Source organism: Chaetura pelagica, unplaced genomic scaffold (assembly GCF_000747805.2).
Source record: "Chaetura pelagica isolate M959 unplaced genomic scaffold, ChaPel_1.0 scaffold219, whole genome shotgun sequence".
Lineage (NCBI taxonomy): Eukaryota > Metazoa > Chordata > Aves > Apodiformes > Apodidae > Chaetura > Chaetura pelagica.
The window spans coordinates 1,395,878-1,417,903 of NW_009954552.1; the positions used below are offsets into that span (position 1 = coordinate 1,395,878).

The 22,026-nt window shown below is 36.9% G+C and overlaps 1 protein-coding gene across 1 annotated transcript in view; it reads left to right on the plus strand.

Moving 5' to 3' along the window:
* CDH18 (cadherin 18, type 2) overlaps window positions 1-22,026 on the plus strand; it is a 167,058-nt gene that overhangs the window by 126,373 nt on the left and 18,659 nt on the right. The window contains exons 6-8 of the mRNA XM_010005082.1: window positions 1,136-1,389; window positions 13,108-13,244; window positions 20,776-20,897. Coding sequence (XP_010003384.1) covers window positions 1,136-1,389; window positions 13,108-13,244; window positions 20,776-20,897 — 513 coding nt within the window. The remainder of the gene's footprint in view (window positions 1-1,135; window positions 1,390-13,107; window positions 13,245-20,775; window positions 20,898-22,026) is intronic.

Here is a 22,026-nt window from a genome sequence, read left to right on the forward strand (position 1 = left end):
TGATGAAGCAAGTCCAGAGAAGGATAACAAAGCCAGTGAAGGATCTGGAGAAGAAGTCTTGTGAAAACAATCTGAGGCAACTATGTTTGTTTAGCCTGGTCAAAAGGAGGGAAAGGGCTGACCTTATCGCTCCCTACAACTACCTGAAAGGAAGTTGTAACAAGGTGGGGGTCTGTCTCTTCTCCTTAGTAACTAGCAATAGGACAAGAGGAAATGGTCTCAAGTTGCACCAGGAGAGGTTTAGAATTAGATACTAGAAGAAACTTCTTCATGGAAGGAGTAAATAAACACTGGAATAGGCTGCCCAGGGAGGTGATTGAATCACCATCCCTGGAGGTATTTAAAAGATCTTCAGATGTGGTGCTTAGGAACATGGTTTAAGCTCTGGACTTGCTAGATTTAGGTTAATGCTTGGTAGAGTTAGGTTATGGTTGGACTCGATGATCTTAAAAGTCTTTTCCAAACAGAACAATTCAGCTCAAGGAGGTAGTGGAGTCACCATCCCTGGAGGTATTTGAAAAATGTGTAGATAAGGCACTTCAGAACATGCTCTAGTGGGCTTTTTTTTATGTTTTTGAGGGGTGGGTGTTGACAGTTGGATGTGGTGACCTTAGAGATCTTTTCCAACTGTGTCAATTCTGTGATAACTTGAGTGCTTTCCTGCAAGGAGCTGCTTTTTTCAGTTGAGGGTTAAAGAGAAGATAAGAATTTAAGTATTCTCATCACTGTTTATTAAACATGTTAATTGAAGATATTAAGTTAATTTAATTTGGGATACATCAGGTTCTACCTTTTTCAACATTTAGCATTGACCAATAAAAATCGAAAGGTGATAAAATTCAGATATTTTACTTTGTCACAGAAAAAGAATCTGACATTCTAAACCCTGAGTTTTTCCAAAACAGCTGCCTTGCCCACAATTCTGTTGTAGAGAAAACCTGACTTCATCTTGCTTCACAGATGTCCTTCTACTTACAAGGTATGGCAGTGGCTGCCAGACTTATCACAGAATATTGTGCCTTTCCATTGACATGAAGAAATGTGGTTTAAGTTACACAGAAAAGTAGTTAGCTTGCTAGAAGGATAAACTAAACCACAGAATGGTATTGATAAATAATTTTTTTTCTGCCAACAGCCTCTTAACTATGAAAAAAAGAAGTCGTATACACTTAACATAGAAGGAGCTAATACTCACCTTGATTTCCGCTTTTCGCACTTGGGACCATTCAAAGATGTAACAATGTTGAAGGTCATTGTTGGCGACGTGGATGAACCTCCACTCTTCACTATGCCTTCCTATGTCATGGAAGTTTATGAAAATGCAAAGATTGGGACAACTGTTGGTACAGTAACAGCACAAGATCCCGACACTGCCAGCAGTTTAGTGAGGTATAGTAAATTCAAATTATACTGGATTGAATTCTACTTGCCAAAGGGTTAATGAGATCTGGGGTGTATGATACCATCTTTTATTTTAGTACATAAAGGGAAATATTGGTCAGAACAGTGTCATGATAATTTTATATAGGTTAGATTTAATAACATATTCTTCAAGCTTCTTATGGTGTGCACTAACATTATAATTGAGCCATTGGTATAAGCAAAGGTCTGTGTGCACTGCTGGTTCCTGTAGCAACACCTCTAAACAGCAGACAGAACAAAGGCAGTATATGTTACTGCATCCTATTTTATGCTGTACTTCACTTGCCCGCTGCTAATCAGTATCTTGCCACTAGCTGTAGATCTGTTCAGGATTATAATGCTGTTTTTTCCCTGTCATGCTGATAGCACACATGATATGTGCTGGCCCTCTGCACAATTGCCCCACACTAGTTGTCCCAGATGGTGTGCAAGGTGAGAACTGGTTTAGGTACATCTTTCCTCGCAGATGTGCAGTATAATTTTTGCAAAACTGTGCTTGAGGAGGAAGCAATTATTTTTTAATATCCTTCAGTTTTAGTGGGATATCAAAATAATAGAATGGGTGCAATAATGCACCTTACTGATGTTGCTAGGGACATGGCATATCTCAAATTGCCAGGTCTAAGGCAAAGAGGAGTGCTGAGAAGCATGCACTTGCAGGATCAGATACATGATTTGAAAACTAAATGCATCTGTAATATACTAGGAAAGAAAGAGACTGATGGTATTTCTAATTTAATTCAGTCTTAAAGAAAATGTTTTTATTAAAAATTAATAATAATAATTGAAAAATAAAATACAAAGGGAAGATATCTGTGTTGCTGCTCTGGCCAGAATGCTTCATATAATTGCAAAACAGGCTTGGAAATAGGTCATGGTCTGAACTGAGGAAGTGAAATCAATCTGGAGATACCCCCACAGCAAGCTTGAGAAAGCACTGATACCAAAAAATATACATGTGGATATTAATTTGATTTCTTCTAAATTTAAGAGCATTTGTATTTAACCTTGAATGCTCTGGTATTGGGGTTTGAATTTGTTACTGGTTTAAAGTTTTCAGCTACATGTTTTCAGCTTTAATAGGATCCAATTACATTTTTTCTTTACTTCATTTGTGGGATGAGTTACTTTCTAAACTGATGTACAGTGTGAGAATTTTGTGGAACAATTAATGAATGTCTCAAAGGTGGTAGTGGACTTAAAATGTTTCAGAAAAAAAATTCTTCATGAATGCGTATCTGATGCTGTTCCTTTTTATGACATAATGGTATAACCTTTGTGAAATTATATGAGGATATACTTGGAAAACAGGTTTTCTTAAGCTAATGGGCATTTTTAGTCTCTTGACTGAGATGAAATCTGCTGGATATGTGTAATAGTCTTGGTAAGATGAAACAATTTTTGCAGAACAATGAAAACATCAGGTTTTTATAGTTCTATTTTGCTAATAGTCTAAGATTCAATATGTTTACTGTCAGACAATCAATGTATAAAATTTCTTAGTAGCAAGTTATTGTATCTGAAAAAATTGCCACTATGGTATTTGTATCTAAACCATAACATCACTTCGAAAATTTTACTAAAAATAACTGTCAAGGGCCTTTACTTCTGATACTATCATCCTGAAACAACTGAAATGGTCAGAAAGATTAGCTGTCGTGGTAGTTTGGGAGCAGATAGGGCAAGATTTAATTATTTCCTTCATAATTGAGCTGTCTGTGGTCCCTGAGTTTCATCCAGAAAGGGGTAAGACAGACAAGGTAAACGGGAAGCAGCAGCAGTTTTATATGAAGGCTGAGGAGGCCAGAAATAGATCTTCTGTGTGAAAAAGGCAAGAATTTGGAGGCAGTAGGATCGGAAGGAAAAATATTTCCAAGTATTTTCCTTTTATATTGGCCTTTTTTTCCAAACAGGATTTGTTTTTTGTTTGTTTTTTTTCATCATTCCTTCCATATCTCTCTGATCCTATGGGGAAAAAAAATAAAGTTCTTCCTAGTGTCTAACCTAAATCTTCCCTCTTCTAGTTTAAAGCCATTACCCCTTGTCCTGTTACTACATGCCCTGCTAAAAAGTCCTTCCCCAGCTTTCCTGTAGCCCCCCTTCAGGTACTGGAAGGCTGTTATAAGGTCTACGTAAAGCCTTCTCTTCTCTGGGCTGAACAGCCCGAGCTGTCTTCATAGGAGAGGTGCTCCAGCTCTCTGATCATCTACATGGCCTTCCTCTGGACTTGTTGGTCCATGTCCTTCCTGTTTTAGAAACTCCAGAACTGAACACAGTACTCCTACGTGAGTCTCATGAAAGCAGAGTAGAGGGAGAGAATCACCTCTCTTGACCTACTGGCCATTCCTGTTATGCAGCCCAGGATACAGCTGGCTCTCTGGGATGCAAGCGCACATTGATGGCTCATATTTAGCTTTTCATCAACCAACACCCCAAAGTCCTTTTCCTCAGGACTGTTCTCAATACATTCTCTGGTCAGAGTACAGTCTCAGCCCTGATTCTCACTTCTCACTTTTCTAATGACACAATGTATCATACGTGTACATAGTAATGAGTACAAAAAGATGCTTTTCAACACCGTATCTGGTATGTATAAGCTCTAAGGAATTCAAAGTTGCCTTACCCATTTGATTTAAATTGACAACTTTCTCTTCCTTTCTTTCAGATGGAATACTGAAAAATTAATGAGTTACAAGCACATATGATTATAACTATTAATGTGATGTATGAATTTTTTCTTCAGTTCCTGCATCAGGAAACTTATTCTAACTTTTGCTGCATTGTTAATAAATCGTAAACATAGGCTCAATATTTTCTAGCATCAAACATTAGAAAATAATGTTAATTTTCAATGTGGTATTTTAAGAGGAATGCTCAAATGTAGACTAAAGAAAATACTCATGGAGTTTCACATTTTATTGTTGTGGTTTGGGCATGTCATGATTTGGGCCTAACACAACAAAGAAACAGCCACATGGCTGCCCATTCAAATTTTGGCCTCCACGCCCCCACCTCGCACTGTGGGAAGGGAGAACAAAGGCCAACTAGAAGCTCATGGGTCGAGACAAAAGACAACGAGGGTTCTTCGCCAATTAAGGTCACAGGCAAAACAAAGTCAACTTGGGGAAAAAAAATAAAATAAAAAAAAAATCACACTAATCAAATGCACACAGGGCACAGACAACAAAAGGAGCAGCACTTACATACATTATCCCCACCCCTCCCTTCTTCCTGGTCTGATTTGTTACTCTACCTCCTTCCCTTCAATGCTACAGGTGTCAGGGGATGGGGTTTAGAGTAAATCCTCAGTCTGGTGTTTCCTGCTGCTCCTTCCTCCTCAGTCCTCCCTTGCTTCCCCACAGGGTTCCTGCCATGGGAGAGAGTCCTCCACAAACCTCTCCTTCATGACTCCTTCCCACAAGGTCAGGAGCAAGATGCTCCAGTGTGGGCTTCCCACAGAGTCATGGGCTGCTCCGGGAACAGTCACCTCTCCTGCCGCGGGGTCTTTCACAGCTGAATAATCCAAGTCCTCTGGTAGCAAATCCAAATTCACCCCTCCTGGCATCTTCAGGGAGTGTTCCACCATGTTCCTCCATGAATGCAGGGGGACAGCTGCCATCTTGCTAGAGGCTGCAGGGAAACTTCTGCTAGGCCACCTTCTTCCCCTTCTTCCTCACCAGCCATGGACACTACTCTGCCTCTCCAGCTCTTTTTGCTTGCTCTGCTTGCTCTGCTATGGTCTTATTTCATTTCTTTTGTATGTTAATCACAGAGGTGCATCTATTGTCCCTCTCTAATGGCTCCTTGGCTCACTGGTTTTGGAGCTGGAGGAACATCTCAGCTTCTTACCAGAGCCACCTATGTTGCCCCTCCCCCACTACCAAAAATCCTGCCAAACCAGCACAGTTATAGACTTTTTTAACGAAAAATTAATATTTAGTAGAGGTGGAATAAAACTCAATCTCTCAAATTTTGGTCATACAGTGTCAGCATAGTAAGTGAAGGGATGAGAGAGCTGTGTGAGGGGATCCAAGAGGGTATTGAAAATGAAAACTGTATTTTTAAATATCTTTTTTCCTGTTTTCTGAAATCAGTACTGGTTTCTATGCCATATCCCAATTCTGTAAGTAGGGAGAAGGGGTAAGATTGATCCCCTGCTGGAGAATATAAAAGCCTCTTCACCCAGTTTGGTTTGTCTTGCTTGCTCTTTGAATTTTGTATAACCAAAATAAGGTCATTTTGCTTTCTGCTATCCTGTGCACAGGAAATGTTGTTATTTAAACTTAGGGCAGCTTGCTGAGATGAATGCTTTTGTGCATTGACCATTGCTCTGTCGTGTGCCTGATGGGGGAACATTGCCCCTGGATTCTGGTAACCCTGCACTTTTGGAAACAAAAGCAGACATCTGTCCTCCACTCTCCTCAGACCTACAAAACATGGCACTGTCATAACCCTGTGATCAACACCTACAGAGACACATGAATATGTTCCCAGGGCATGTGAATGGCTCACAGTTACGTAGCAGAGAGAAGCAGTGTTGTGCTTCTCCATCTCATCTTCATTTTTTTGCTCTCTATTCCTCAAGTATTATTCTTGTCTAGATAGTCAGTAAATCAAAACAGGAAAAGAACACCCTATTTTGAATGGCTGAGTCTCTGTTTGTCTTCGCAGAGAGGAACCATTTTAAACCATTTCATTATAGTGTTAAGGTGGGAGATATGTTACTTATTCTTTTCCCTTAGGCCATTTTTTATTCTTGTCAAGCTATTTGTGTAAGAATTCCCATTAACAAAAATGTCTGTCTCTCTGTGAAGGAACTGGTAAGCTATTCTGACAGCTGTTCAGTTTAGGAAGCATCCAGCTCAGGATGGTGGTCAAAATCTCACAGCAATTGGAACCACCTCCATCCCTCGCTTAGAGCTGTGAAAGAAAGAACTGACAGATCATCTTTATATGGTGACTCTATGCCAGGACATCATCATTATGGTTCTATAATTTTTACACTGGCTTCAGAATCCCTCCAATATTGAAAATTCTTTTAGGGTTTTAGGAGTCAGCTTTAATATCTTCATATCTCTGTGGTGTAGTCTTGTGGTAAGGCCATTCAACTCCAACAGATAGGCATAAATATATCAGTCTTGGTTTTATTTGTTGTAGCCTTTAGTATGAGGAGAAAAAAAATACAATATGTAATTAGAATATCATCATTTAGCTGGTAAACCTTTTAAGAACAAAAAGTGATTCTCATCTAACATGGATTGCACTTTATATCTTAGCAGCATTGGAATCTGAGTGTTAATCTCTCTGAATAAAAAGCAACTTCAATATAGCCTTTCTGCCATCAAAACCTTCACTTGAAATGCATTTGGACAGTTGTAATCCTCTGAAGAGGCAGGGAAAGTAAACAAACCTCTATCTTACTTTGTCTTCTGAATTATGTCTGTAAGGGTGTGGGCTGTTTTCAGTCTATACATTTACTGGCAGAATTAGCCAGAAAAGAGGATCAATGGTTAATGCATGCAGGTAGAAATTGTCAGCTAGAAAGTACAGGAGTACAGGAATGGCTCATTTCCTCCAAATGAACGGTGTTCTGATTTTCCAGTGTCTGAGGCAAGTGGTGTGTTAGCGGTGTTTGTGAGATAGGAATGGAAACAGGAAGCCAACCTCTTCATAAAATGTAAACCAGTAGTGGCTGTCTCTCAGAGGCTTTGCTGGGAGGCAGCATTTCACTGCTTGCAATTCCCCTGCGCTTCCTGGGATCTATCACATCTCCAGGACTAAGAGAGAGAAGGTTGCCCCTTCTGATGAGCTGAGATTTTTGTATGAGAGGTGAGCCAGGAGTCCCATATGGGATACAACAAGGTACTGCATACCAGCTGATGGATGTCAGCTGGTAGTCAGCACCAGAGCTGACTTAGTGGGTTCCTGTCAGTGCTCTAAGAGGAACAGTATTTTCTCTAAGTTATGCTTTGTATTCCTGTTTAGGAAAAAAAAAAAAAATAGTGCTAAGCAAAGAGATTACCTTCTCTAAGCTCTCTTCAAAAGTATTTCATTTCCATAGCTGGAAAGCACATTTGAGGGCTGTAGTTCTCAGTAGTAAACTGCTGAGGAGTTCTAGAGTATCTAATGTCTCCTTAACCTGTCAGACATACTGTAAAGAGAAAAACAGTTGTCTAGTGTTCTGTCAGCTGATTTCTGACTCACACTTCACAATTGCTTTCCTCTTCTGGAGAAGTTTGTTTGAACTACAGGGAAATAGATTGGTCCTGAAAGAGAGTGCAAGACAGTCATGGCAACAGAATGTCTCCCCACTGCTTCATTTGGCTTCAAGGGGATGACGTTGGTCTCAAAGTGCAGCTGTCATGAGGCAGAGAGGAAATGCAAGGCATGCACCAGAGTTATGTCCCACCATATGCCATTTCTTGCTTTCTTGTTGCTCTGCAGTTCTCCAAACACAGAGAGTTGCAGTTGATTAGTCTCATACTAATTTTCCTGGTACACCTCCTTCCCCCTGTGTAATCATTGGTTTTTTGGGGTTTTTTTTTGCCTTTTTTTTCCTGGTTTTTTCTGTTTTTGTTGTTGTTTTTTTTTCCTCTAATGTATTTTTTAAATAAATAAATATATCTATACTTTGAGCATCTCTTTCTTAGAAAAAAAAAAAAAAAAAAAAGAGTTCTTGGTATAAATTTTCAACTAAAGAGGTTTCCATAGAATTACATTTGATTTCTAATTGATATGCAGAAGTACTATAACCTGTGAATCCACATCTGGCTGAAACATAGCTTTGGAAGTTCATTAGAAGTAATAGGCTTTTAGCCAGCGTTGAAATTAGTTAAAAACTCAAAACTATACAAAACTCAAACTCAAGGCTCTTCCTTAAAACAGATTAACTGAAGAAACACATACTGGCATACTGGAATAGTAACAGACTATGCCACTTGTCTGTCAAGTGACAAACTGATGTTAATATTAACTTACGAGTGAAAAATTTAGGGATAGTGATTCTGAAATGCTTATAGGTTTATTCTTCAGAAGCCCTCCTAAAAGGTTTGAAACTCATTAATGTTCCTGAAGTCCTTTAGGATATGTTATTTAAGCATTGTTTATGTTATTAGAGCCTGACTACTTTATTACTGCAAACTGAAATATGTATCTAGATTACCCTTTTGCAAAAAATACTATCTTGCATGTATATTTCCCTTTATTTCCTAATTCATGCAAATGTTTTTGTTTCTCAAAAAAATTGGTGGGAATGCCTATTGCCCCTGAACCACTTCTTCACTAAAAGACTGGAAGTGAGGAAGGAAGTCACAGGAGCCAAGGAGCTGCTTTGATCAGAATTAGGAGTAATGGTGTTGATGGAAGCTGGGAATGCCCTTCAATTGAATGACTTCACCTAATAAAAAGGTGGCACATGTTGCATTTCCTACTGGTAGCAGGACTGAATTTTGGTATTTATTTTCCTTCAGATTCTCCTCAGATACTGTGACTAATAAGTTCTCTATATTAATGACCCTTTTAAATATAGTTTGTTTAGGACTGGCTTCTGTTGCTGGTTTGACATGAACTGTTTATGGAGAGCTGTTTTTCTAGGCATGTCTTGTTATTAAGTCTCTTTATTAACATGTGCCATGCAGCTCAGATGTGCTGATTTAATTGTTAAAAGTATGCTAATTCACAGAGCCTTGTCATGAGTAAATGTCTGTAAAGCAATATCTGCAATAAATATTGTAAATTCATTTTAAAGTAAGTGCATTCTAAATAAGAAGAGTCAACTGAACTAAGGTGAAAATTTAGTTTTGAAGTAACACTGAAATTCAAAACTTGCACTATAGGTTTTTCAGTCTCAAAAAAATATTGAAAAGCATTTACTCAGTAGAGGTGGAGGGAAGAATAGGAGGGGAAGCATGTGACTATTTTTGTTGCCACTATTATCTAGCTGAAAGTAATTTTTTTTACTGGATTAAAGAAATTGAGAAGCCTAAGAAAAGGATCATTGGCTCTGGAGTATGGTGTATTTATGGATATGCATGGTTTTTATTCTCAACATGTAGATAAGTCAGTGACTAGTATTTATAAAGGCCTAAAATGTCACACAATGTATAAATGCTATTAAGTTTGTTCTAAATGTTTTCTTACGTGTGACAAAATTGAGTGGCTATGCTAAGGAAGTTTCTTCTACAAAATATAATTAGAGCACTTAGGAGCAATGCTTTAGATTTGTATTCCTAATTCTTCTGCTGTGTGAGAATATGTATGTTTTACTGAGACATTCATGAAGGTTGGAAACTGCAGCAGTGCAAGTGGTGGCTTTAGATTTGACATACATAGTAATCTTAAGGAAGAATCTGGACTAATGGAAGAGAACTGAACATTACCATAATGGGAAAGCATAAAGAAGGGCCACTTTTATTATTTATGATCAAGTAAAATTCTGACAACCTGTGAATGCTTCAGTATGTCTGTAACTGTATGCAAAAGTTAGCACATGAAGGGGAAGTTCTACTGTGAATAAATGAAAAAAATTTTGTTAATGTAGTATCACTGGAAATGAAAGTATTAGTACAATAAGTTACCTCAGGATCACCTTATTTACATTAATTACTTAGAAAATACAAATAAAATTATTCATCCAATACTGAGTTCTCAAAACTGACAACAAATCGTTTCTACAGCATACATATAAATCACCATTTTAGAAAAAGGTGTCCTTATAAAAAAAAAATAAGTCTGTGTTTTACTGAATGTCTATGAAAAAGAAGTGTTAGGTACAGAATTCATAACAGCATCAAACCAAGTTTTCTACACAAGCTTCATATTTGGGACAGGTATTTGTTGATTTTTGTTCTATACTGGAGGTAGAAGTAATGATTTGTTATGTCAGACACACAAAAGCAGCTGAGTTTTCTTACTGCTTTAAGTTTTTTTTCACATCTAAGCCCAATTTGATATCCTGTCTGGTTTTAAGCTACTCTCTACAAATATGAAATATCCCTATTTTTATGGTTCTGTGGTCAGCACAATACTGATTCAAAGAGTAGACACTGTGCACGGTGTTGATAATAAATAAACAATGTCCACAGTAATAAATGTCTGCAGGGAAAAGACTCTTGAGTTATATGGTGAAACTTTCCCCCACTAAATAATTCTTGTCATTTTCAGGAGAACCAAATTAAAACAAGGCTTTAGTAGGAGAGAAGGAGTTAACTTTTCTCATTGAATACCTGATTGTAAGCTCTACAAGTAAAGGGTCTTGCTAATGTCTCCACGAAAACTGAGGGACAATTATGCTTCCAGTGCTTCCTTCATCAGCATACGAGTCTATCATGTAAAAGATATTTGTGTATATGTGTTCTGTCCATCTTGCCCAGCACAACCAAATGTTCATTGTTTCTGCCTTGCTAGTAGTATAGCCAAGATGTTTCAACTATTTGTCAAAACTCAGGTTCCTACGATGCTACACACAAGGCATGAGGCAAGAGGAGATTTCTCCATCTGAAGCATTGTTCTTCTGTTTGATATTCAAATTTCAACACAACCCTGTGGCAAGCATGGCAGCTTTATAGAATTTTAGAATTTGATTCCACTCTGTCTCTAAAGGTTTTGTAACTAGTAAAAAGTAAGGCTAGCTACACCTCTAGAAAATATGACTTTTCCACTGATATTGGCACAATCTTTCAAAATATTTCTATGACAAATAAAGACTTGGAGAACCTGAAAATCTGTGCTTCACAGAAGACTGACATCTGCAGAGACTCTGGAAAAAACACTTGTTCTGAATTTGAAAATCAAATACTGATTCCCAAATAAAGAGGTATGGATAGCCTGGACCAATACTAACACATAAAATAATGACAATAGGATAGTTGTGTCATCCCTTCTTTTTGTTGGCTTTGTGATGGGCCCTCAGAAGATTCCAGTATTCCTCAAAACCAACATAAATTTTCTTGGATAGGTGTAATATCCAGCATGCCATTACCAGTGACTGATGAATGGAGGTCAAGAGCTTGCTTTTAATTAATCTTCTGAGTTTACTGAACACTGACAAGCCCACTGACTTTTCAAAATGCATCTGCAATGCCCACTGTGATTCAGCAATTAGAAATTAATCAATTTTTCAATGAGATATTCTCAAGTGTTGTTTGTTAATGTCATTCTGACTATATTTCAGATACAGACATATTTCAGACAGCAAGTTCAATCCTTATGCCAGAGGAATATAACATGGGTGGGAACAGAGGTTTGCTGTCTCTCTAGCAGCATCCACAGTCATATGGGAGCTGTTTCACTCTTCACAATGTTGAAAGATAGAGAGCAGACAAAAAGAAAAGATTTTGTAAGCTAGGTTTGGCTGTTTTGATTTCCAGTGTCTGACCTGCAGTTTGCTAATTGCTAAAAATACTAGAAACATGAAAATAAAATCTTGAGTTCCAAGTCAGAATAGCATATTTTAAGGCAGATGTAAAATACTTATTGCACATGCAAGAGTTGGATTCAGGTTCTCTTCAACAAGCAAGATTTAACCTAAATCATCAAGTCCTAGCCATTTTTTCCACCAAATAAAGTCACTCACTCATATTGCTGCCTTTTTTTCTCATGTTTTATTTCCATTGCTTTATCATAGATTGTGTCTTAATGTAATATATCATTCAATTAAATGTTTGCTTGTTTGTTTTTCTTTTTCATAACTATTCAAAAGAAGTGCATTGTGAGATAAATAAAACTGGTTATTTTTAACATTTTTTGCGCTTGGCAGCCTTTTTATGCACCACTCTTTTTATTAACTGGCAATTACACTTTTTGGTGATGTAGAAATAAGAACAATTGAATAGGACAAATGAATAATTTTGACTTATATATAACATCCATATATTAAAAACTTCACTAATGAAAACAGGGCTGACAAATTATCAGGAAAAACAATTTTGTTATAGAAAAGACCTAGAAGTTTTTCCTTATTTTTTTTCATCAAGTCTGAAGTCAGCGAAGAAAACTTGATAGGGGTCTGTAATTACTTCATTTGTAGGCTGCTGTTGTAAATAATTGTGGTTCTGAGAAAAAAATGTCTGGTCAATCTCTTCTTTTGTGTTCCCTTCCTCTGCTTCCATTACCCACTTCAAGGTTTTTACTTTCTCTGCTCAGAAGCCAAGGGAATTAAGCAGGGGTGCTTAGTTCTGCTTCTAGAGTGGTGTCAATTGCAGCTCTTGGAATCAGCCCTTTCTGCTACTAGTCTCAGTAATGATTGTGTTTAAAATGGTTTATGTCATCCTGTCATGAACTTCGTGTCAGAGAGACATGCTTCAAAACAGGTACTAGGACTGAGAACATTGGTTTGCAGTGACAAGTAAATAAGAAAAAGAATTGTATATTAATGTTTTCTTTTCTGCCTTTCTATTTTATGATTTTTTAGTCAAAACATCTCTGTATCTTACCTTTGACAGGATTGCATCCTGCTTTGTAAAATCAGTGTTTCACAGTCAAAACCTTGTGTATCAAAAGAAATGTAACATTATGAAATAAATGAAATATGGTGTTAGTTTGAGTGTCTCCATAACATAGTATTTTAATTTTTTTTTTAATTCTATTGTTTTAAAAACTTGAAAGGAATATTCTTATGTACCTTTTGTTTATTTTGGATGATACATACTAGAATGAGTATACCTCTTTTTTATTATTTCTTCATAGATATTTCATTGATCATAACACAGAAGAAGATGCGTATTTTACCATTGATGCTAGTACTGGGACCATTAAGACTGCCAAGGTCTTTGACAGAGAGGAGACACCTTGGTACAACATCACAGTGGCTGCTTCCGAGATAGGTAAATAATACAGTTGGCACAGGATATTAAAAAAAAAAAAAAAAAAGTAAGGAAAATTATATTTTAAAAATATATTTTAGGAAGCATTATCTTAAAAAGTTAAGTTCTTTTTAACACCGTGGATTTTTTAACCAGTTTTGATAAAGGAGAATTTTCTCTGTGTTTATAAATTTCCTAATTCCACAGAACAAATAAACAAAACCTCACATGTCTATGTGATTCCATCTATGTAAATTTACTGTGTTTTTCTGTATATGAGAAGGCTGCCAGTTTACTTTTAATAGGCAAATTGCCAGGTAAAGATACAATAAATACTTGTCTGTGCATTTGAAAGGTCTTGAAGTCTGATGAATTGCCAGTGTCTTTTCTTCTGTAGGAGGAATGTTCATGTAATGATCAGTGTTTTTTTTCCATTGACACAGATGCTTCCTAAAGCACAACAGAGTTCATTGCCATGAGAATGGCTGGGACAATCTTTTTTTTCTTTAATATGCGCTGTTCTTAAACAGCAACATACAGTAAGGAATCCTGCGATTTTGGTGTCCGGGGGACATGACTGAAGATGTAACTTTGATTGTTTCACTACTGCTTCCTGAAAACTCTTTGTGGTATTAGAGAATAAGAAAAATGATGAAGTAATGCTATATAATACATTGAAGGATCTACAGACTTTGTAGGGGGAAATACTACAAATTGATAGTAATAGGATTTTAAAATATGTTTCATGTAGATTATTCACATTTCATGAGCATGTTTGAATTCTTTGAAAAATCTTATAAAAGTGTATTTGAAAGAGGATGGAGTTACAATTTGCTTAACTCTATTAAAGCTTTTTGACAAAGTCAAATACAGTAATGCAGAGCAAGTGCACAAAATTTTATAACAAATTAAAGACTGATTTAGAGGAAAGAAATAGTCATAGTGAATGGTTGTTTCTTTGGGAGTGGAAAAAGTTAGGGCTGAGCTATTTTAAGGACTGGTGCCAGATCTATCAATTAGAATTCTTTGTAATGATAGCACACAATAATAGGATGTGATTCAGATTCACAAAAAACCCTCCCTAGCTGCTAAGTATTAAGGAGGATTTAAAGAAAATAATGTAAGAACAAGACAGATTGAAGTATGGGCTAGATAAATGAATGCTGAAGTGGGTTGAAAACTCTCTTAATTGGCAGGCTCAAAGGATTGTGGTCAGCAGTCCAGAGTGCAGCTGGAGGCCAGTCACTAGGGGAGTACCCCCAGAGCCTGACACTATTTAATATCTTCATTAATGTCCTGGTTGATGGGACAGGTCACACTCTCAGGCAGTTTACAAATGACACAGCTGGAAAGCTGCCCAGCAGAAAAATACTTGAAGGTGCTGGTTGACAGCTGGCTTAACATGAGCCAGCAGTGTGCCCACATGGCCAAGAAGGTCAAAAGCATCCTGGCTTGCATCAGGAATAGTGTGGCCAGCTGGAGTAGAGAGGGGATCATGCCCCTGGTCTCGGCACTGATGAGGCCACACCTCAAGTGCTGTGTTCAGTTCTTGGTCCCTCACTACAAGAAAGACATTGAGGTGCTGCAGCATGTCCAGAGAAGAACTAGTAAGCTGGTGAAAGGTTAGAGAACAAGTCCTATGAAGAGAGGCTGAGGGATCTGGGATTGTTTCGTTTGGAGAAGAGGAGGCTGAGGGGAGACCTCATTGCTCTCTACAGCTGCCTGAAAGGAGGTTGTAGTGCAGCTGGTGTTGGACTCTTCTCCCAAGTGGATAACAATAGGACTGGAGGAAATGGCCTGAAATTGTGCCAGGGAGGTTTAGGCTAGATATTAGGAAGAATTTATTTACTGAAAGAGTAGCTAGGCACTAAAAAAGGCTGCCCAGGGAGGTGTTGGAGTCACCATCTCTGGAAGTATTCAAGAAATGTGTAGATGTGGCACTTCAGGGCATGCTTTAGTGGACATGGGGTGGGGTTTTTTTGTGGGCTTTTTATTGTTTTTTGTTCAGGTGGGTTGTGTTGTTCCTTTTCTCCCCACGCTGGGTGTACCATTGGTGATCTTAGAGGTCTTTTCCAACCATGATGATTCTGTGATTCTGTCGTGCTGCCATCCAGAGTAATCTTGACAGACTGGAGAAATGGGTGAACAGGAACCTTGTGAATGTCAGTAATAGGAAATGCATAGTCCAGCACTTGGAGAGGAATAATCCCATGCACCAGTGCACAGGTAGGCCAACTAGATGGAGAGTAGCTTTGCAAAAAAGGATGTGGACATCCTGTTGGATGCAAGTTGAACATGAGCCAGCAATGTGCCCCAGCTCCCTCAGCTGCTCCTCGTAAGACATATGCTTCAAACCCTTTGTCAGCTTTTTTGCACTTCTTTGCACAATATCTAGTAGCTCAAAGATGAAGAAAGACTCATCTGAGTGGTACCTAGTGAAATAACAGGAGGCAATGTGCAGAAATTGAAATTAAAAAAAAATACATTTATTTGACAAAAAGTAAAATCAGAAGACAAAGGTAGATGTTTATTTCTGGTTATTTTGAAACACATGAGAACAACATATGCAATGCCTGAAGGAAATGAGTCTATAGAGTAATAGCTTCCTGACAGACAGCATTGAAAGAATTAGAAAACAAGAATTAATTACATTTTATTTTCTCATTTCTTTCCATAATAAAAAATAATCTAATGCCTCATATCAAACAATTAATTTTTATACAAAGGAAGCCTTTTCAAGATCTAAAAGAAAAAAATTCAGAACAAAGTGCTGTTACAGTGTTATAACCTCCTAACCCTCTGGTGGACAGCAGGATGATTGTATAATATTAGTGAGATTGTTGCTGGCTTTGTGTCTTACTTTTTCCTTGAAGTGAATTTTTCCTTTCACTAAACATAACATTTCCTCATACATATTTGCAGTCTATAATTTTTTTATCCAAAACTAAGCTTTTTTTAACCATAGAGTGTACTTAAATGATGAAATGCACTTTTTAATTTTTTCTTTTATTTTTTATTTTTTTTAGCAACAGTACAGGAAAATTTTGTCTTACATATTGGTTTGCTACATATATGATTATCACACATTTATTCTTAATCTTTGACCACACTTGCATTCTGCCTGCTAGCTCAGTTTCAGAAAGAGTTTTGGTATTGGTAACAATTACTTTATTTTTTTCCAAGGAAGATTCTGCCACAAAAATATTTCCCAAATGTGGACCAGATTAAAGCAGACTTTAAAAACTATAATGTCTGAGTGTTAAGACTATTTTGCTCATAGAGTAGTGACAAACTAAGTATCTGATATCTTCTTAAAGGTGGAAGCTAGACACAGTGCTGGTACCCTATCCAAAATTTCCAGTGATACACAGTTTATTTTCAGCCTCGGCAAGTTGCCTACTGATGGACCATAAAATCACAATAATATGATTTGCATCAGAATCTGCCGTTCTTTTAAAATGATTTATCAATGCAATAAAGAAAACCTACAGTTTAACAAAAAAAAAAACAACAGTTGTCAAATGGCAGCTAGTTCTCCATCCTACACAAGAAGTGATAATTCAAATTCCAAATTGATGCTTAATTCACTGTTTACCTTGGTTTAGTCTTGAGTTCTAGGAATGATGAAGTTTCTTCTCCTCAATTTCCTTTGGGTAAAGATATGCTAAAGATGTTTCTACCCTGTCATCTGAAGATGATGTAGGTTATGGCTATTCCTGGCTGCAAGGGTGGGTCCCCAAAGAAGAGACGGTCTTTAGGATGTCACATTTCCCTGTTCAGGGCTTTATGAATCAGTCAGTACCTGAATCGCAAAACACACATTTCTGGCCACAGGACCAGTATATTTTGTGGTGTTCAGACCTGTTTAGGAGGTGAGCACCAGTGTTTTCTATGAGCTGAAGAATTTTTCTTGTATTAAGGCAGAGGGACTTGCCAGCTTGAGAGCGCTATATGTTTTAAGTCTGCTGCAGTGCTATTATTACTACTAATGCTCCTGTTACTACTACTGTTACAACTACTAGCATGATCCAAGAGATAATTATGAGAGCCTTCAGGTTTGTGTTCATCAGTAAAAAGTCAGATTTTGCTGTAAGAAAAATGAAAACATTTTCTAGCCATCTTCAGGTAACAGTATTTAAAAGTACCCGCTATCTTAAAAAAAACAGGATAGAACATTATACTTATTACTAGATTCTGCATATTTTTCTCCTTGACAGACTATCTAGTTTATCACATATACACCATTCTGAATTAAACACAGTATTTTCTGAATATTAATGCTCTTACATACTAGACTTTCTTTCATCACTTTAGTTCTGTTTTTTTGTAGTACATTTTATTCTTCCTAGATCTGCATTTAGTCTTCTAATGCAACAGAACTAATAATTACTAAAGAAGTGTGGTAAGTGCTTTCTGCTTCTCTTTTTAAAAGTACTTGAATAGATAGTGGGTTGAACTTCTGTCCTTGTTTTGCTGGGATAGAATTGTAAAATTAATTTTCTGTTCAGGGAAGCTGCAATTTTTGAGAAAACTGCAGCACCTAATTCTGTGAAAGCAAAGTTGTTAAGGCACTTACTTTCAGTTTGTTTTCAGCCATGGTACGTGGTTTTCCACACTGATCGAGGTCGTCAGCAGTTTTGAGCTAGCCAGGCACTAGTGCTAGCAGGAGTCAACTGACAGCAGCTGACCCAACTTGGCCAACAGTTGTTTGGAATATCATAAGCATCATTCTCAATGTAAATTGGGAATTTTGCTAGAGACAGTGCTCTTCCTCAAAGGCCGTTGTTCCCACAGGGTCTTGTCCATTGTTCTGCTCCTGAGGCCTACTCTCCTGTTTGCTGTGATCATTGAGCTCTCACCAGAGGTGTGGTACTCAGTGTTTGGCATTCAGCATTCACAGCTCATGACCACTGTATGGACTGAGTATAACTTTGGTGTTCATAGTCGTATTGAGATTAATAGTTGCTCTTTATTGTAATTTTATTTAATCTGGAAACCCATGGGTCTCCCTTCCTTTTCCTGATTCCTGTTCCCTCTCACCTGTTCTCAGGTGGATGGTTCATTGGGTGATAGAGCAACTGCTCAAACATAGACAACATCCTAAGTGTTGGCTTGCCTCATAGAGTCTTGAAAAGGTGTCAAAATGAGAAAAAAGAAAGTTCTTATTGTACTGATTAAGATCAATGTTTAATATTGATGATTCAAAAGGATACATATTAATTCTAATCCACATGAAAATACATGAACATTTTTGTTCCAGATCATGAAACATAAAATTACTTGATTTGTTTGTAAAATCCTTCACCCTTTTAAATAGGCTGTCTCTGAGTTAAACTATTCATTCAGCTTTCAAAATATTAACTGTTTAACTATACCAGTCTAACTTAAAAAAAAATAATAATTTAAAAAAAAAGTAATTCAGAGAGAATTTATTTCCATGAAATCCATGGGAATTTTGCTAATAACAAGAGGAAGTTTCAGATAGCAGTAGCTGTATTAAAAAGCTTGTTAAATTTACAGGCCTGATGAGTTTGCATTATTTTCAAAGAGAGTTATTAAATAGGAGTTTTAAACTTTGACTGCAGAAATTAACAGAAGATACAAGAATTGAGACTGACTGTGGACAGGGACTTCACAGAGAAGTTGCGGATGAAGGGGCTGATACTTAATGTCAAACCTACAGAACAGGTCTTCTCTATCTCTGGTACCCTCTGCACTGTGCTCTTCCTGCTTATTTTACTGCTGTCCTCTTACATGAAATATACGTCCTTACACCTTTGAAGATGGCCCTGCTTTGAGCTGAGAACTGAACTAGTGACCTCCAAAAGTCTCTTTCAACTAAAATATTTCAGTGATTGTATGATTATCTTAAAATGGCAGCTGGTTTTGTCTGCTGGCAAGAGCTTCTTTGAGATTTCTCTAGTATTAAAATAATCTATTCCTGCACTGTAGTTAGTGAATCCACTCCCAAGTGGATTTGTTAGTCCTTAACCCTTTACTGCCTTGTGTCTCCTTTCTATGCTTTTGTGTGCTCTCTCTTTGTCTGCTTTAATACAACTTTCTAGTTCACAAATGTCCCTCCTGAACAAAGCCTCAAGAATGAAGTTCCTTTGAGTCACAGATCATCTCTACATCATCTATTGCTTGATACTATGTTTTGTAATTGCAATTACAGGATTTTTTTAAATTGGATTTTCTGATGACATTGACAGAGGAAGTTACCTAAGTCAGTAAGCTATATTTCAGTGATCAATCAGACCAATTCAGTCTCCACTGCTTGTGCTATTCTCCACAATCTCATGACCTACATCCAAAGAAGGAACAAGAATATTTTTGTGTTAATAGTCATACCCCACATGGTCTCCTGGAGACATTCTCAAGTATTCTTTCATTGGGAACCTGGTGGCTTTTAATACACATGTGTCTAATGAATGCTTTTTCATAATACTAAGAAGAAGCTATTAAAGGTGTGACAAATCTAAGGCATTTTTTTAAATGACCAATTTTGTCAGAAATATGGTGTGGATTAAGATCAAAGTCACCAAGGCAAATGAGATTAAGACTACATACACTTTTAAAATGACAATCTAAAATTGTAAGAATGGGTTCCATTCTTCCATCTTGTGATTGAAAGATTGATTTTGCTGGCTTCTACTGATAGTTTCGTTTACTGGTGGAATTAAAATGAAGTTTATCATCTAACTAGGTGATACTTATACAGATTTCAAAAGGTGTATTTTAGGTAGTTATGGAAAGTTTTAATATATAATTCTTTCAATAACACAATTTTGTCTTAGTACGTAGTAGTAAGAACAAAGGAATTAAACAAAATTGAGGGTTTTTTCCATTTCATCATGGAAAGTGTATTCTCATTGAAAGGATTTTGGTTTTTGTGCTTCTTGAGGCTGAGCTCTTTTTGAGGATGAGCTTTCATGCAAGTATAAATCATAGCCTAAGACAAGGTTATTTAAACATTGTTTTCTTACTAGCATGTCACTGTTTAAGCAAGACTCTTAAACTACTTTGTGTGATAGTATAGTAACTTGTGATGAATCTAAACACTAGATTGGAAAAAACTTTATATGTGCCTATATATAATTATTTTGTTATTATTTTGCTATTTTATTTCACAAACTCTTTTAGAGGACTGAGAAAAAGAAAAGTTTTTATTATTTTCCATATTAGGTTTTATTCAATACTGTGATGACACTTTTACGTTCATTACAAAGCAATTGACAACTTCTTGTACAATGTGATGGTATATGATAGCTGCAACAGTTTTCTCCCACTTTAGTTCCAGATTAACCTACATTTTAATTGATGTAACAACAACTTAAGACTCATACTATACTTTCTACTCTTTTTTTTCTCCTAGTTGCTTCTCAAAACACTTTATGACACACAGCAAACAACATCTTTTAGTATCTTGCTACCTAAATGTCTGCCTCTAGTTCTAATTCAGTTATTGTGTTAAGAAACTATATTTAAATTGAGGATGTCACAGAATATAGAATATTTCAAAAGGTTTAATAGTCTCCTGTATATTTTGCAGACGATCCTGGGCTAGTGAGCCATGTTCCAGTTGGTGTTAGAATTCTGGATGTCAATGACAACCCTCCAGAGCTTGCCAGAGAGTATGATGTAGTCGTCTGTGAGAATGCAAAGCCTGGTCAGGTAACTCTCACATTTATCTTTCTCCCAGTGAGAAAGAGGAATTACTTAATTTGTTAATACCACATATGTAAGAATTTTGATTCAGGGAACACGTCATAATTATTTCTGATTTCATTTTCAAATGCCATATTTGATTCAACTTTTATAATGTATTAGGCTGACAGAGAAGCTTTTGAAATTTGTTCAATATATCTTTCTTGTTGCTGAAAAAAAATATCCAAACTATCTTCAGTGAAGATAGGCAGAACTTTAATCTTGCCAGATAAGTGATGGAATTTGACAAGACTCTATCCTGAACAAAATAGATGATGCAGATTTGATCTCTCTCATCTAAGTGCCACATGGCACCCAATATTTCAAATGCAGCTCAGTGAAATGGCTGGTTAACATGGCTGCCATGCTCACTTTTTGTATGTAGATTGCCCTTGTCTGTGCAGTGTCATAATGGAGAAGATGTTGAATGTATTTTTCACAGCTATGAGCATGGGGAGGGTTAGAATTGAGACTGAATAGAAGAATCACATTCCAGCCACTGTTCCTGTGATTTATGCACTTCATTGCAGTCCATGGTTTGACAGTTTTGGCAATTGCCTTTCCTTTTTTGCATAGATTCAGCTTTTACCCATCACTCTATACTGATTTTGCATTATTACACAGGTTGTAAGCTGCAACTGTGAGCTCATACCTTTCCTGAGGAATATATTACTAGTAATAACACTTTTCTCATAAAATCTTTAAAAGTAGTGTACATAAACACATAGTGGCACATTTCTGTTTTTAACTCTGACTATAAAGATGCTGTACTTCATTAGAATATAGGCTGACCAAAGTTATCTTGATACCAACAGTGGCCAAAAGCTGACACATAAAGAACAGTATAAGAAACGTATGTACGATGGTTACCCCAAATACTTCCTTGGTCTGAGATCATCTGCAGATCATTTCTGATCCAGGTGTGGTTTCTGTGTTTAATAATCCTTTAATAACCATCTCATCTGAATCTGTCTAGCTTTTCCTACAACAAACATACACGTGATATCTTCTATTTCGTGCAGCAAGGAATTTTATAATTGCATGTTTCAGGAAGAAGTACCACTTTTTTTTTTTTTTTTTACTTTTTTTTTTTTTT